We start from the raw sequence: 18665 nt of genomic DNA, 5'->3' as shown, positions 1-18665 counted from the left end.
TAACACCCAAACATCGCTATATAAATGCTTGTTTAGAGAACATATGACAGGCTACGGGCCTACAGACCTAATTCTGACAATACTCCTAATCATTACCTACTTAAAAAGACAAGAAAACAGGGGAGACAGGGAAAAGTGTGTGTGTGGGGGGGGGTCAGCGAGTTGTACATACCTTTTCACAACGGCGACTATCACAGTGTTTTCTGAAAAGTTGACCGCTCTAATTGACCTGAATGTAAACAGAGGGAGCCTTTTAGCCAGTGAGCAGGCTGGTGGAAAAGCCCATGGCATCAAATCAATGTATTTTTCAGTTTTTCATGCTCCGATTCTCCCAGGCAGGCAGAGCCCAGTGGTGGAGCTCTGTGAGCAGGCCTAGGCCTCTGAAAGAATGCAGTGTACAGGGCCACTCATCCGCCTGTGGTTTTCCCCAGCCAGTGGTCATAAAGGCCCTTTAGTTCCCCATCGGAGCCTGTGCGTGTACACTGAACATATGGATTGGCCAAAATGAATAGGGTTAACATACACGCTGGGCAGGGCAAATGAATGTTTGTAAATGTGTTTTTGGTTTGGGCAGAGGCTAAAGATAGAGGGTGGTATGGGCAGGCACTGCTCATTTCTCATTTACATGACTCCACTAGGTAGCATGCGATGGAAGCTAGTGAGCCCAAAGCCCAAAGTGAGCTGGCCATTAACCCCCACACAGAGTCATAACCACACATCCTACCAAATGCACTGTAACACATGAAATGGTCCCATCAAGATCATCAGGTCTGGATTATGTCATTGGGCTTTGATGAAAGTCACTAACAATTCAAATTCAATTCAATTGTGTCCAATACATCAGTTATTCCCAACCAGGGCCACTGTTACCCCACGGGGTACTTCTGCATTTGCCAGGGGGTGCAAAGGAAGATTGTGGAGTAGCTCAACTAGTTTGAAAAAAATAGTAATTACAATTTGATTTAAAAAAGTCTAAACAGTTAGCTAAAAGTAATGGATAAATGGTTAAAATAATTAGCTAAAAGTTGTGTATAAATCAAGGTATAAGGTAATTTTACAACACAAGGTTGTATAATGAAATGAAAGTTTGTAGTCTCTTCATGCTACACACATAGAACATAACAGATAATTAAATTCATATTAAAATAGGGTAATATATAAAATAATATATACAGTTATTTATTTACATATATATAAATGATTGAATTTTCATCTGATGGAATGTAAACAGCAGATAGAGATAGTGATTCAATAAATGGTTAAGATTATTTATGGATAAATAGTTAGTTAAAAGTAACGGATAAATGGTGAAGAGTTAAAAGTAGTGGATGAATGGATGAAATTGCTAAAAGTAATGGATATAAATGTTCCGTTTCGACCACTCCAGTGGTAGTATGAATACAAACAGACCTAACAGCTAAACACTGTTAGCTCTGCCTGGCAGTTCAAGTGTATAAAAACATAACTGTAACGATATACACTGGTATATAATTAATAGTCTTAAATACATCCTGCTTGAAATCATTTCAAATTTACACATTTGGAACATGACGTGTGTCGGTAAAGGGGCACTACAGGCTCATCTGACAAAGCTGTAGGGAACACCAGACAAAAAATTGTTGGGTACCACCGAACTACATCATTCTAGAAATACAACATAAATAGAAGTGATGATGACAGAACTGTCCTACCGGCATAGTGCTTCAGCGTCAAAGTGTCTGGAATGTCTGTGGTCAATGATGACGAGGTCATGATGCTTCTCAGAGAAGCATTCAAGAGCCGACTCGGGTGTTCGTGCCATGCTGCACCTGAAGTTGGCCTTCTCACATGCCCAGCAGAAGCCATTACTCTGACTGTCTTCTTTGGCAAAAACTAAAAGTACCTGCAAAAAGAGAGATGACTAAGCATATACATCCAACGAGTAATTTGTATTTTTAAGTTAAATGTCATACTACTACTACCAAAAATATTACTTTTCTAAAATTCGAGGTAAAGAGGGCTTTGCAAAGAGCTATAATACGTTAGGAAGTGTAACTATTCAAAGGGAATAATGTCTAAATCAAGAGTGGATAAAAACAATGAAGAAAAAAAAGGCAGCATTAAAAACAGATATCAGAAAAATCTTGGATGTCAACAGGTGTATACAAACAGGTATTACGGAGTGCTTTAAAAGATGCAGTGAATTTGCTAGCATGAGCTCCTCAGACAAAGTGGTCCACAGACTAGTTGTCCTAATGGCAGGGGACTCAACTTTGTCAGGAAAGACTGTAGGTCTCAGGATGACTTGAAAACAGGGGGCTGCAACTAACAATTATTTTCATTTTTGTCAATTTATCTGTTGATTAATACATGTATTCATAATTCAACGATTAATCGCTTGGTTTATAACATGTCAGAAAAAACCCCCAGCCATCACCATTTCCTAGAGCACAAAGTGACATCTTCGAATTGCTTGTTTTGTGCAACAGTCAAATTTTCAAACATATTCAATTTACACAGATAAACAGCAAATCCTCACATTTGAGAAAATGGAACCAACTTATTGATAAATAACTTAAACGATAAATGAATTATCAAAAATGACGTCAATTAATTGACACATCCTTTAGTTGTAAAATATTGTGTACATCTAACTTGTACCTGATGGAGAAATGCAAAATTTATTGACATATAGTCTCTTTGCTTGGTCTGTCACAATTTTACTGAAGCTACAGTATTTAAAATGAGCTGGAAATATTACTTATTGTAAAATATTAGGGCTGATTGATATGTAGCTGTGATTTGATTAGGAAAACTGGCACAACTAATCATTAATGATCTGCCTCCACCCTGCTCTACAGAATTCGTTCAGGTCAGTTCATTAAGAGAGAGCTACAGTAAAATGTGGTTTTGATGCGTCAGTGTATCAACAGCTCTGAGTTGTCAAATCATCACTGGTGCATTCATGCTCATTTGCACCTGTCATCCTAATCAGCCTGCAGTGCAGGCTTGACTGTGACCTCAGGCTTCCATTGGACAGGCCCTGATTGATCAGGCTCAGCTCGTACTCTGCTCTGTTAGAGATTTTATTGTCCACTGCCATGATCTATGACACAATTAGTCGAGGTGGCCTTGACTGGCTGCGGCCCCTCCCACCAGTCTGCCAAGGCTGTGGCAGAAAGTGCTGCTGCTACCGTCAAACCAGCCATTGAGAGCACGCTCTCTCTCTGCCAGCATACTTTCATATAACCCCTTACTTGCGTAAATACTGGACCAGAGATTTAGGCCTGCCTCCAAGAGCAGTGCTGCACTAAGAGTAGATTCATGAGTCACACTCTCAAACAGACGTCATCTCCCACTGTTGGCAGGGAGCAGAATGAACGTAAAGAAGGGAAAGTTTGTTCTGCAGTTTTAAGTTTGCATCACACCTGTAAAATTGAGTTAGGGCACAAAGACGTGACTTTGTTGAGAAAACTAGAGCTACTGTCCTCCACACAATGAGGGGACAGAGGATTGGTTGTTTTTACACTTGTCCTTTTGATTCATTCTGACGGTGTGGCTTTATTTAAGTACCAAAACGCTTCAGGCCTGAAGCACAGAGCCCTTATGCCTAAGAGGGGTGTTGCTAATGCAAACCATATTCCACATGCGAACATTTTCCCTAAAAGCGGCAACAAGTGTCCAGGTCATAAATACATCACAACTGTGTCCTGCAGCTATGTTCGGTACGCACAGGGAATTAGATCAGAATTCCACATTGGGATGTTGGTAGAAAAGTCAACATTCCCGCAGAGGTGGAGGAATGGGGTAATATAGGCTAAGATAAGGTCTTTTCAGATGCCTGTGCTCACACTAGACAGATACGCCTCGCTCAGTAATAACACACCCAGTCGCAACAGACAAAAGAATCTCTTAAAGTAGATTAAAGCAAAAGTGTTTTTTTAAGTGAGGATACACTGTTTATGCTCCAAAGAAACAGATGGAAAAGGCAGAGAAAGTAGCAGAGAGACAAAGACAGCAAGAGGGGAAAGAAAATAGTTCGAAGGGGGTAGCAAGCATTTTGGCAGGGTCTGATCGCTCTGTCTAGAAAACATCATTGTTGAAAACAGAGAGGGCCCGGCCAGATCCTGTGAGCCGCGAGAAAAGAGGAGGAGTAGAGAGGAGGAGGGCATGACAGGATCAGCTGTGAGTGACAAAAACAGGAAGGGGATATCTCTCTACCTCATTTTCCTACTGTGGTCACACTGGAGCGCATCAGACAATAAAGCAGAGTCTGTGCACTCATAAATGGCATTAAATTACAGGACGTCTACTGTATTGCTTTTCTTTGGCTCTCACTGACTTCATAACATCATTGTTATACTAAGTTTAGCAGTTGTTGCAGTTTTATTTTAATAAAAAAAAGTGTATTTCACTTGAAGGAGCTATGCACCAGGACCATCATGATTGATTGTTTTGTCTGTGAAATGAAAAAACAATTGTGAAAAAAGTGCCATCAGAATTTCTCTTCAAATGTCAGTCCAAAACCCAGAGTGTTCAGTTAACTATAATATCTGACAAAGAAAAGCTGCAAATCCTCACATTTGGGCAGCTGGAACTAGCAAATATTTGGCATATTTGCTTGAAAAATGAATAAAATGATTAACTGATGATCAAAATAGCTGCACTCTTGAAACCAAGATGAAAACAGTCTCAAAATACATTTAAAATTTCTAAAAAGCTGACTTTTCAAAGACTCCAAGTTTTCACACAACAGCAGCAACACATGCCAAAGGAACAAGCACAGTGACAAACTGTATAATGAACCATTGAACGTCAGAGAATGTCTATTTGCAGTGACGAAACTGGTCCATGGATCCTCTGTGCAGTTCTTCCATAACGTGCATTGTTCATTATGGTATGTTCTTGGTCATAAATGTTTGGCCTTGTTGCCTTGACAACCCAAGGCTGCATTGCACACAATACGTCCATTAATAGTTTTTTTCTTCTTCTTTGAATGTTTGCATGGGGACTTTTTCTTTTCTTTAATCTCTCAGTGAGGTGTGGTATCTTTGAGAAATTCAAGATTAGTTCTAACTGCAAACAAAAGTAGGTGATGTTTTGAAATACTAATCCTTAAAAAATGCTACCAAATATTGACAGTCACACCAAGTTTAGCTCCATGGCTCGGCTCAGCTAAAAGCCCCTAAATGATATGGACATAAAAATTTCACTGGAACACTTCTGTTGTTCCGTGGAAAGCGTTAATGCAGTCAAGCACATAAGCATCAATCATTCAGATGTTTGGCATTGTTTTACGATACCTGAAGTGGGTCTTTAAATAACTTCATTGGTCCAAACTGCACCTCTGTTAATGTAGTCTGAAAGATAACAAGAAGAATACAAGGATTAGAAATAAATCATTTCGTAAATGTGATATTTTTCAGTTGTTTCATATTTGTGTTTTGTTGACACTGGCTTTACTTCCTCATTGTTTAGGGTCCAACAGACCCCACTGCTGTATGTGTAGTAGTAGTAGTAATAATAATAATTAATAATAATAATAATATTAATAATAATAATGATAATAATAATAGCAAAATCAACCAAGTTTTTCTTTTCTTTTCTTTTGACCTTATTAAAATCCAATATGTAGAAAAATATGAAGTAGTAACCCTATGCTTTTTCACAAACTGAGCTTGCACATTTAACAAAATAGAGAAAAGGCCATAATGCAAAGTTAAATCATCAAATAAGGAAATATCTCATGTTATATGGGTTATTCATTAACACATCAACACAACACATCTATTGATTCACAGACAAAGTATTTTTACATTGTTGTATTATTACTTTTACTTAAGTAAAGGATCTGTATACTTCTTCCTACACTGATTGAATCACCAAAAACAAATGCTTTGTAATTTAATCTCCTGATTTCTAATTCGACTAGACAGTAAAATAAAAAAAATAAAAATAAAAAAAGACAGATTACACACAGACTCATTACACTTTCCCTACATGAGCTTACTCGTTTCTGCCTGCAAATAATTTAGCTTCCTTCCTGCTAAATGGAACCCAGCTCAGGGGTTAGTAACCATAGCAACCAAGCCCCTTGCGGACCGCCATCCCTCTAGAATTCCTCTTCTCCGTAAACAATCTACACATGTGAGGAGGAATACAGAGAGGAATTTTAGAGCATGCCGGGCAGCAGTAAATCACTTCTTGCTAAATTGTAAGCCTTTTGAAAGCTCCATGAAACAACAAAGGGGGGAGAAAAAAAAGCTGATTAGCCCTCGGTTGTAGCCAAATTGACGTCATCATGACACTAGGCCGTTTGTTGCAGTTGTCCACAAACAAGGAGTATGGCATCAGGATGGCTACAAGCTGATGCTCTGTGATCATCTGATCTTTCACAGACACGAGGACCAGGTCGCATGATTGGCTCATGTGCACTGGAGAGACAGTATACATGTGTTAGTGTGTGTTTCTGTGCGTGTGTGTGTGTCTATATAATAGGGACTAACATATGGAAATGCCACAAACGCATGCTTTTCCAACAGGGTTTGACTTAACAAGACCTAGTTTTCCTGTTGTCAGATATGATTTCAATTACTCTGACCACATGTGTCAGAACAAATAACTCTTTATTAAATTTTCATTAAAGATTCGAACCACTCATTAATTTTCCTGTGGAGGTAAACAAAACATTCGCTCTTCAGTAGTAAATATCACAGATGGTGGCCGCACAAAAATATACCACATATAGAAAATCATGTTTCCACTCTGATGTCGTTTGTTTGTCAGCTAGTTGAGGTCAGGGTCTTGATGTATGGAGTTTGGCCACAGAGCCTCCAGCTAGCTGAGGCCTAACAAGAGCAGTACGCAGTGCTCTGTCTCCATCCAGGGAGACTTCCCTCTCTAACTGACACTGACACAACCAATGCAACTGCAGCTGAGGTTGTGTAACACGAACCCCCCCCACACACACACACACACACACACTGCACTGAACCAGTCTGCCAGCCTCTTCGGGCATCCCGCAAACATCATGCTGGCACTCAACCAGAGGCAAACAAAGCAGGGGAAGTGAGTGAGCATGTAGGCCAGGCGAGCGAGGAGTGCGGACATGGTGTGTATGCCTACGTAATCCGCGTCCTGCCCTCTTGCTATATGCTGCTGTGTTGTACCAGTCCCACTGGCATATCTCTCTCTCTCTGTGTGCACAGGGCCACTTGTTAATCACATGACAAGTTTGTTGAGCAGCAGGCCACAGTGAATGCAGTGCATTCTGGTCCTTGTAGTTTGTCTTGACTTGTAACTTTCTAGTTAAACTGGGTGATAAATCAATATCACTGTTAAATGACTTTCAGTAGAATCATACAGTATCATGATGATATGGTTTTATCATGTTCTACAGATTTCTGTTGCCTGCTTAATGATTCAGAGATTTTATTAAAAAAACAAAGTGAATTGTTGAAGTTTTTGTTTTACACATATGAAGAGTTAGGTCTAGTGTAATTCATAACACTGGAGCAAAATTTATTGCTTTGATTTTTTTATGTGTGATTTTGCATACGTTTGCCATATCGTGGTATATATCGATACTGGAAAATATCCTTATTAACTTTAATGATTTCAACCATATTGCCCAACCCTACTGCATTTGTAGTATCTAAAATTCCTAGTTTCCAGGGCCAAATTACCCCTCACAGACCCCCGGGACAAAAATGAGCTGTGGGCCCTTATTGACCTCCTCGCTTCTCTCAACCTCTGTGCAATGTGTTTATAAACCCAGTTGCCAGTTTAATAGGACACCTAGCTAAAACTAATGCAGTCTAATGCGATGGTCCTGCAATTAATCATACCTTCAGGAAGGTTATAATGTATAGTTTTTGTATGGATCCGTTTAAGAGAGGTGTTGATTCAATTTTATGGTAATTTTGGAGGATGTAGTTTGTAGCGCTGTTAAATTATGTTGCATCATACTCAGATGTTTTTAATATTATGTCCAAGTCATTTATATCGAGAGGGTGGAGTAAACAATAGAAACATCAATATCAATGTCAATATAATGCAATACTATTCAACAGCACCACAAACTACAGCCTCCAAAATGACCATAGAGTTTAATCAACACCTCTCTAAAAACAGTTTCAACAAAAAGTGAACATTATAACCTCCATGAAGGTGAGATATATTTCAGGGTTGTTGTCTTAGACTGCATTAATTTTACCAAGCTGTACCTGATAAACTGAGTGTATACGTGTAGTTTGTAATTAGTAATTAGTTTGTGGTAATTTGACAAAAATATACTTAGGAATATGCACCAGGTAAGCACAAAATAAACCAAAATAATTAAGACCTTTCAACTAGCTTCTAACTTAGATAATAATGCAGGTGATGTCTTAAAGGATAGGTTCACATGTTTCTGTCTTAAAACAATACTCACATGTCTATAAATACATTACAAAAGTGAATAAAGTGAGAGTTGAAAAAATGTGAACCTACTCTTTAGCGCCTTTATTATTCCAGTTTATATTTTGCTTAGGTGGAGTATACAGTATTGCCAAACAAATTTACAGTTAATCTAGTTTAGGGTGCAAACACTTTCTCTCCTAAATTCAATACCTCTACCCAGAGTATCTGCCGATAAAGAAGTACTGTGCTCTCTTTTTCCCAAATTTTAAAAATGTATGCCAATCTGTGAGGAACTCATTGGAATAATTTTTATGTTCCAGGATGCTGTGGTACTCAACACTGAGTCAACGGCACACAGTGATTAAATACATTTAGCTAATAGCAGGCACCCTAAATTTCATAATGATATTGATAAATAAATTGTACATATAAAGTTGGATTGGTCACAACATCAACAAAAAACCCCAGATTCGTTTAATAAGGTCAGTATCTGCACGGATACCGATCCGACGTATCCGGTTAACAACTAAATCCCTAAATCTAATTATAACAAACCAATAGCCAAACAGTGAACCTGGAGACTTTGGGCCCTCTAAGGGGCCAAAACGCTGGAATTCAAAATCTAAAGCTTGAGCGTGATTTAATAAAATAATCTCAAAAGTCAAGTCTCTGACTGTGAGGTGACAGTTTCCAGGCTGACAGCTTCAAACAGTCATATGCAGCGCCGCCGCTCCCACCACGCGCATCACGCACTGTGCGTAGGGCACCAAGTGCTGAGGGGGCACCAAAAATAGCCTAATGAAATTTTTTTTTAAATGCCGGTATTATTTCATTAGCCTATAGAAATATTAGGCACATTTTAGCTATGTATATGTAACAAAAAAGGGGGAACAAGAAAGATATTTAATAATTGCTGTAGTCTAGTGTCCCCCCCCCGCGCCGGATGGTCCGTTCCTGTTGTTCGCGCAGGCGAATAATAAAAGAATTATGCTTAGGGCACCAAAATGGCTAGCAGCGGCACTGGTCATATGTCATGTGATATGACACCTTTCCTCCTTGTTCAGGCCGACCTGACCACATCAGAGCTGCTAGGTGTCTACGGTCATCTCGAGCAGCATTCAGGACAGTCTGCAGTCTCCAGCTACTCTCATTCAATACACCTAATGTATTTACATAGCGGAGCTGCCACTGACCCTATATCCTGCTCCCAGTGTATCCGGCCCTATAGATCTCCTCCTCCTCCTCTCATCCAGCCCACCAGCTTTTCTGTCTCACACTTATAGAAAGACACACACACACACACACACTCACACACACACACACACACACACACTACGCCATACACATTGGGAGAGTGGCTTTCCACTAAAGTGAAAAACAGGAAATTGGATGACATTGTTCGGTGCGCCGACGTCAGCAGTGAGAGATAGAAAGAGTAAACAGCTTCCTCCACCCCAGAGCTGGGACCAGGATGCAGGGAATCTTGGGATGCCTGCCCTGCTTGTACTTCTTAGGAAAACGTGCATGGCTGCTCTGTTCAACAGTCTCCAGAACCCTCACTTTGACACAGCTCTCTCTGGCTAACATGCTCTCCCTCCCTCCCACTCTCTGATACTGCTTCTTCTTCAGTTCCCCAACATCACTTTGTCTCTCCTTAAAACTTCTCCATATGTGGTTAAGTGTAGTATTATATGCAGAGCTGATAACACAACAACAACGTTAGACAAAATCAGCATTTCTTCCTTAGGAGGAGTCAAAGTGGTGGTCTCACAGCTAATGGTGGGGTGTCTTGAGTGCGTTTGAGTACGTGTATATGTGTTCCTGTCTAAAAGTGTGAATCAAATGGAGATGAATCAATGTTCTTCATTAGATCTGATTAAGGGGAGCAGTCCCAGCCACAGGTGTGGATGCACACTATGTACCAGACAGACAGATAGTCAGAGAGTCAGACACACTAACTCTCACACACACTGAGCTAAGTGATGGGCTAAATGGCACAGTGACACATCAGCCTCACCACAAGCTGAGCCACTCAGATAGTAGTGCTAGCGGCCCATGCTGTGTGTGTTACCTCAAAGAGAATAATTCACTTTCATGTGTGGCCACTTACATTTGCTGCTCATAGATCTGTGCTGAAGCCATCGATAACAATAGGGTTTCAAACCTGCAACCAGTTCAATGACCAGCCTGGGAAACACCTCACCAAATTCAGTTAAACAAAATCAATTTCAACTAACAAATAGTTGCAAAAATGACCAAAAAAGCAAGAATGTCGCTGTCCAATTACAACCATGCATCTCCAAATTTGGTGACTCACATTTTTTCAGATAAACTCAACGATTAAGTGTTCCTTTGTCGGTTGAGAAAATTCTTCTACTTCTCAAAATAAATAAACCATTTAAAAACCGACTGGATTATTGGATAAAATGCACAATCAAAGCTGAAAACAGGGCTGTTTTTCTTGGCTCTTGAAAAGTTGAAGTTTTGGAGAGACATGGTTTTCACAGGCGATGATGATATATAGAAATTATGTTAAAAAATATATATCCACATATTTGTGTTTCAGACTGAAACAAACACAAAAATAGGATTACAAGGTTGACATTTAGTATATTTATTGTCACGATAACCAAGAAACTTCTACATAAGGCCAACTGCACAAGACACACCTCATAGTCAAAAAAGATAACCCCCTAACCCTAACCCTAGCTAAAAGGGTACAAATATACCAAGCAGACCTAAACCTAAACAGCTCCAAGATCACTTTGTCTTGTATTGCAACAATGTCCACTTTTATATGATTGATAGGGATACACAACATCTATGTTAAAAATCACTTCAAATAAACATGACAGGTAGAGTCGATGACATAGAACTTCAGCTCATCTGAAAGGTAAATGATAGGAGGGTGTGGTATACCCTGTCCAGGATGTTTCTGTGCCTTTCTCCCAGTGCATGCTGGGATAGGTTATAGTCTACCTTTATCAAGCACAACTATGGCAGTATCCGAAATCATTCCATACTCACCACTCACCATATAGGGGGTTTTATGAAGAGGACTATATAGCGTGTTAATAGTGAGCAATTTCGGACACACCATGGTGCTGTGAGGTTGATGAGATGGTGATACCTGCCTCTTTAACTTTAAAAAACTACAAAATTTGAGTTGTTGATTTTCTGAACTAATCAGATGCACCATAATTTCATAATCTTCAAACCCCCTTTGGTTCTGGGCCCAGTGTGAAGCAAATGATGATAAAGTGACAAAGTGACGATTATGTGCTAGAATTGAGAGCTGAATGTGTTGGTATTTTTTTATTTATTTCTCAACATTACTACTTACTTTTCAAAATAATCAAAATAATTTCTTATTTAGGGCCAGCAAAGGAATTTATTAAATCCCACTGTAAACATGTATATATATATAACCATTATTTCTGTACACAGGTGCTGTAGGAATCACACACATCAATGATTAAGCCCAGACTCCAGAAGTAAAGACACTAGGCTAATACAACTTCCCACGATACCAGCACTTCCTTTCCTTCAATGTCTTCACTTTATTTCCCTGCACACTGATTCCCATTGCTCTCAGACCCACTCATTCATCTATCCATGCAGGGCTTCACACAAAACTCTGTCCCTGTTACCTGGAGTTTTTGTATCTACATGTTTTGTCTCTTTCTTATCATAAGTCTTTTGTTTCTTGATGTGCTGCACATGCATCTGTGTCTTTCTGTAAAGCACTTTGGGATAAAACTGTGTGTTTAAAGCAGTTTGGAAATTAATCTAGCTTGATCTGACATGACTTAATGCACAGATGACAACAATGCATTAAAAGGCTAAATAAAACATGTAATATAAATTTCCAATAATCCAATATTTCTATCTGGTTTTATTATGCTGCACTGCTTTAAAATGAAAAAAAAACAAACACACTCTCCCCCAATGAACTGCAATTATGTGTTAATGTAATTGCAGTTCATCTGTTTAGTAAAATAACTGCAACTGTGTGTATTCTGGCTCTGTCCACATGTCTTATCCATGGTGACCAAGCCCACAGTCAGCCAGGCAGAAGACTTTAGTTGAGTCACTGGCATGGCTGAGGGAAACTAGGCCACTGTGGATCGGTTTGTCCCAGAACATCCTCTCTCTCTCTCTCTCTCTCTCTCTCTCTCTCTCTCTCTCTCTCTCTCTCTCTCTCTCTCTCTCTCTCTCTCTCTCTCTCTCTCTCTCTCTCTCTCTCTCTCTCTCTCTCTCTCTCTCTCTCTCTCTCTCTCTCTCTCTCTCTCTCTCTCTCTCTCTCTCTCTCTCTCTCTCTCTCTCTCTCTCTCTCTCTCTCTCTCTCTCTCTCTCTCTCTCTCTCTCTCTCTCTCTCTCTCTCTCTCTCTCTCTCTCTCTGTGTGTGTCTGGAGAAACGCAGTACAGAGGTAAGACCAAGCTCCTGGAACAAAAACTACAATGTCCTGGACAGAACATGCTCTAAAATACATATTCATTTAATATTTTTAATGTGTAAAACTAGATTCAACTAGATGTGTTTTGTTTTTATTTATGTAATATCTCCCAGCGTTTGTTCTTATTTGTTGTTATGAGATAAACAATGTGCCTCCTTTCAATTTCTATGACAATTGTTCAACTGTGTTCACAGGATAGAATAAATAGCAATAGTAAGTATACATTTCAATTAATTGTTTTTAGTGGTCTGCTTACTTTTGAATGGTCTGCAATTTAAGTTAGGTCTGCAACTGACAATTATTTTCATTACTGATTAATCTGTTTGTTATTTTTTACAATTAACTGATTAATAAACTTCAGAAAAACTATGAAAAAACTGTGAGTAAATATTTTGTTTTGAGTGACCAACAGTCCAAAACCCAAAGAAAATCAATTTGCAATTATATAAATCAAAGTAGAGCAGCAAAAGCTCATATTTTGAGAGGCAGGGAATGTGACTGTTTATCTTCCATGAAAAAATGACTTAAAATCAATAAAAACTGTTGACATATTTCCTGTCAACCAACTACTAAATTAATTGACTAATTCTTTTAGCCCTAATTTGATCTGCATTTAATTTATTATTACTTCTTTTTCATCACTTTGTTATATCAAATGTCTTTTTTGCAGATGGTTAAAGATGATGTTTTATTAATTAATTAATTATTAATTTTTCTCAATTAATGTAAAATCAGCGCATTTAACTGTAGGCACTTGTATATTTGCATAACTTTTTTTTTTTTTTTTTTTTTAAAACCAGAGTTTGCAAAGTGCTTTATTAAAAAAAAAGACAGATCAGATCACATAAACAACTGCTGATAAAGACAACCCCCTGGGGCAAATGAACTAAAAAAGAAAATCTTTCACACAGAAAAACACTGAATTAATCTTGGGAAGATCACAAAAAATGGGACCACTTCTCAGGGCTTGGAGGACCCTACTGGGCATCATGACAAAGAGATCTTTTTAAATCAGAGATAGAAAAAACTGAATAAATAATATCATCAAGCCAGCCATGCCCAAAATCCCAAATGGTAACTGAACACTGAGGTACATGAACCCACCGAGGCCCCATATACAGCATGTGGGCCTCCAGGCAAATGAGTCCACAATGTAGATACTAAGGCTAGCATAATAGCACATGTTTAGTTACTGTTATTGCTTTTTTATATATCTATTAGCTATCTAAAGTTAGTCCAAGATATCTCCACCAAGCCAAAAACAGACCAACAATCTGAAGCACTTTGCCCAACTGCGACTTCATATCATATCACAAACTTGACACCCGTCACGCCATGTAAACCCAAAAATGGCCATCATACAATCTGTCATGACATCACATCTTGTGTGCACCTAGCAACAGGTGACAATGTGGCCTGCAATGTAAAAAACTGATAAATGTGGCTTTATGCTGAGTCTCACATTGCTCCCCAATCCTCAAATCTGTGTTCCACGTTTTCTTTGAGGTGCATGAGAGAATCATTATGGCTGTGTTAGGATTTCCAGGATTATTTACATTTTGCCAAATTAATATTAGTAAGTTACTGATTTGAGTAATATTAGCCTGCAAGGCTATATGCTGGCTATACATGCAGCTGCATTAACCATGAAGAAAGTAGTTTGTTTAACAAATAATGTTAAATAAAACTGAAGCTTGATCCGAGAACACGGTCATGGACTTTATAGAAAAAAAACACAATAAAGAGAGAAACACATCAAGCTGAGGTGCTCTTTCTTATACTGAATGTAGTGTTTAAGTATTATAAGCTACTGATGCACACTGCTGTCCCAAATACAGAGATTTCTAATCACGCAAGTGCACACACATACACATTCACTGTTTTTCAAGCAGTGCTTCCAGAGTACGCCCTGACCTTTATTCTGTCTGCAGTGACATCTCTCCTACCTCACCAGATAGTGCGGAAATTCAAGCATACGGGAATGCGCGCACACACACACACATACGCAGAGGGAAGACACCGAGTAACTCACAGGAGACAGAACTTGTCCTGGAATTCAGTCCCAAACGCCCTTGAATGACGTTCGTGGTTTAAAAATACAGAGTTTGCAGAAAACGGATAGGTTACTTCATCCTTGGTGACCTGTCCCTGTTTCTCGCTGGTGTTCCACACCTTGCAAGCATCGACTCAGATATAACACAAAAACCATTACATGTGAACTGCTGCTCTAGTGTAATCTCTCTTTTTTTTTCAGTTCAACAAAGAAAAACGAGACATAGATATCTAATATCTCACGCTTGCAGGGATATCTATGAGATATCCCTGCAAGCCTCTACATACATACTGTATACAAGAACACACAGATACTCTAAAGAGCTGAGTACAGCACACCAGCATGCAATGTTTTATTCTGCTCCAACAGAGAAAATGGGTATGTGTGTTTATATTTTTGACTAAAATAAAATGTGTATTTAGAATGAAGAGAGACACATGTATGTATTCTAAATACACACACACACACACACACGCACACGCACATACACACACGTAAGTGACATCAGGGTACATGCTGCATTCCCTCAGCTCGTGATGCTGCCTGGGCCTGTGTGCATACCCTGTGTCCATAGTGGCGCAAGTGTGTATGTGATCTGTGCGTCACTGTGCCAAGGAGAGTAATTGAGGCCTGGCAGCGGAGCAGTTCCTGCCGACAGGCCAAGTGACGAGGGTTAGAGACTGTGCTCAGAGCCCTCACACACCGGCCTACAGGGACATGAGAAGAAAAGCAGGAGCAGGAGCAGGAGAGAGAGATGCACTCATTAGACATGGAGAGAAATACATGAGGCTGCTTGCTACATATAACTGCTGAACTGTGATGATGAAAGTGAGACTGGGATTTCTGAGGTTTCAAATCAAACGACAGGTGACATTTTAATGAGATCACATCGCCCTATGTTCTTTTATCCATCTCCTGTGGCTGTATTTATCTAAATTTGTCTCTTTTTTCCACTTTCCTTCTTCATCTTTTCAAATTACGTGTATGAACATTGTAGCTGCAGTGTGTCCTAACTGTGATCTCAACATGACCCTGACCACTTGTATTATCTGGTTTTGAGAATCCAACAGCAATATGAGCAAAATCCAACTTTTAAATCTTAGTACGAGATCTCCTGAGCCTGGTGATGAAAGCTACACAGCAGCAAGTGTGCCTGGTTAAAGGGGTAATGCAGCCATTTATTATTACACTGCCATAAAGTTAGGGGACTTGTAGGAGACAGATAAAATGGTCAGAACAAAAGCAGCAGAGGCTGAGATATCCTCACTTACATTTATCATTATACCTTCCCCGCTTCCTAAATGCAACTTCTTTCAACTCCCACACCTCCAGTTTGTAGCACAGGCTTTCTGTTATAAATTTGAAGTCTCAAGCCCAAGCGGAAAAAAAACCTGGTGACATCATCAGGATCATTTTCAAACTTCATAAATAACCCTGCAGAACTACAGAAAAAAATTGCAATTGTTTTTTCTGGCTGTGTAGTACAGCTCATGAAGAGTAAACTGAACTTCATGTGTAAAACTGATGGAATGCTCCTTTAAAGGAAGTATGTAGATGATGTCCTCTGTATCTACCAAAAGTTTGTGTAAATCAATTAAAGACAGATGACAGAATCCCATGAGAAGCTGAGCACTTTCTCCAATGTTCACCTTCAAGGTATTTCTGTCCTTATGGGGATTTCAAGGTAATCTGGATAAGACCTGGACAATCCTAAGCCATCCAGGGCTCTGGGGCAGCCCCTTACTAAAACCTCATCCTTTGCCCCTAGCAGCCTCCTTCAACACCCCTGTTACTGTTTTGCTTTCCCTTTGATTCACACCTACTCGTCCCAAATAACCAAAATTTTACTGTATATAAAAACACACCAAAGAATATTTATGATCACGTCTTTATATTTTTCTTTCACTCTGTCCCCTTGCATTTATTAGCTATAAATCTTAAAGCCTTTTCTACTGATTCTTTGCCTACCATCAGAGTGTCATTTGCACTGTGAACCATGGGCAGCTGTTGATCAGGCGCGTGTAATCCGCATTCTTCTTCCTCTCTCGGCTCAATCCAGGTAAGGTCAAAGGCCAATAAAGCAAAAGGACAAGCTAAAGGAGCTTGGGAAGTCTAAGGTGGGACACTGCCTAGTCTACTACAGTGTACCGTAATCTTACCGGGAACCTTTCCATTGCAGTCAGCCACTACTCCTTCTCAGTCCAGCCAAATACATGACAACAACAGAAGCACAGTACAAACAGCAAGCTACACAAGAAGACTATCAGGCCTGAATAAGAGATCATTAGTCTACAGTAACTTTATTGTCAGAGCCATACCCAACTGTACAATCTTCATTACCTCACCAGCCCTGTGGCCTAAAGAAAGGATTAGAATTATCAATACGCCCAATGGTGGCCACACCACCCCTGCTCTGTCTGAAACTCTGTGTGGCTCCACCTCGCCGTAACAGCTTAGATGTTTTTGAAAATATCAGAAGTGATTCTCAGGGGCTCTTCAGATGGCTGCGAGAGCATTAGATAATCACCAGACTCCCCCTCCTCTTCACCTGCTAAAACAGGAGCACTGATGTCACCATTGCATGAGGGATCAGTGAGTGACACGAGATGGAGCACCGGACTTGGCTCACAAACTGTACTTGATTTAAACACACACAGTCGCATGCTCACACACAAACACTGAATGGGGATCTGATGACTGCATGCCAATACACACATTCATGGAAGTTTGTAAACATACACAGACATAAAGCCCAGATTTTTTTTGCTAAATATCCTGCTGTATTATTACCACATGGATTCAGACAGATGATTTTCAAAGTAAAATATTTCTATTTGCTATACTGTAAAATCAGTGGTATTTGAATTTCCACATAAAGTATTCAGTACTGATCAGAATTAGGTATTCGATTGCTTCGATTCTAGTCCTTTCGGCCTCTTTCTGCTTCCATACCAACACTGATTTAGAGTTTTCTTGAAGAGGTTATTAACAAAGTAGGACATATTTTAAAAGGTTGAACTTTGTTGCTATAAAATACAATCACAAACTCAATAGTGATATAAACTGAACATTAGAAAATGGAGAAGTACAACAATTGTAATTCCATCTTTAACTTTTTTGATGTTTATGGATATTCTGACAACTCACAGCCAAGATTGGTGGTTTTATAACATGTCATTTAGATTTAAAGCCCATGTAATGTACCTTTTCATATTTCTTTCCCATTTAGAGTGATGTGATGTTGGATTGATATAAAAACACTCAGATATAGATACAATAAAAAAATACAAAAAACAATACCACACAACCTCTGACAAAACAGAATTTAAGGCTTCATGTTTACTGTTTATGGATTATTTAGCCCAGAGAGATTATGTGTAAGATGTTTATGTGCAGAAATGACTTTAATTAAATGCCTCTGCTTTAAAAATACATTATTTGTGTGTATGTATAATATAAAATAACATTTAATATAGTGACAATCAGCTATTCTGGTCACACTGCACACAGTTAAAACAGATGATCTGTGAGGAATGTAATCATGCAGGTGCAACAGGTATAATAAATGACAGGTGCTTTTGATGTGCAGGAATGTTTGAGCTATTGACTCAGTACTATTAGAAAATGATACGTGTGTTCAACTGTCTTTCATTGTTTCACATGTACATGTCAATTATTTTCTATTGGGCGTGTGCGTACTCTCATAGTTTCCATTGAAACATTTCCTGCTCTCTTATGGCTTCCAAAATGCCATCTAGATTATACGTTTGCTACTC

At 39.2% G+C, this 18665-nt stretch overlaps 1 protein-coding gene across 1 annotated transcript in view; it reads right to left on the bottom strand.

Annotated features, from left to right (window-relative positions):
* Window positions 1-18665, bottom strand: part of pde8a (phosphodiesterase 8A) — a 45628-nt gene that overhangs the window by 16774 nt on the left and 10189 nt on the right. Inside the window, exons 2-4 of the mRNA XM_044203854.1 lie at window positions 5283-5339; window positions 1692-1882; window positions 173-229 (exon numbers count right to left, since the gene is read on the bottom strand). Coding sequence (XP_044059789.1) covers window positions 173-229; window positions 1692-1882; window positions 5283-5339 — 305 coding nt within the window. The remainder of the gene's footprint in view (window positions 1-172; window positions 230-1691; window positions 1883-5282; window positions 5340-18665) is intronic.

The sequence above is a fragment of the Siniperca chuatsi genome, linkage group LG1 (assembly GCF_020085105.1).
Source record: "Siniperca chuatsi isolate FFG_IHB_CAS linkage group LG1, ASM2008510v1, whole genome shotgun sequence".
NCBI lineage: Eukaryota > Metazoa > Chordata > Actinopteri > Centrarchiformes > Sinipercidae > Siniperca > Siniperca chuatsi.
The sequence above is the reverse complement of the archived record's forward strand: the minus strand, read 5'-3'. Positions and strand labels throughout refer to the sequence as shown.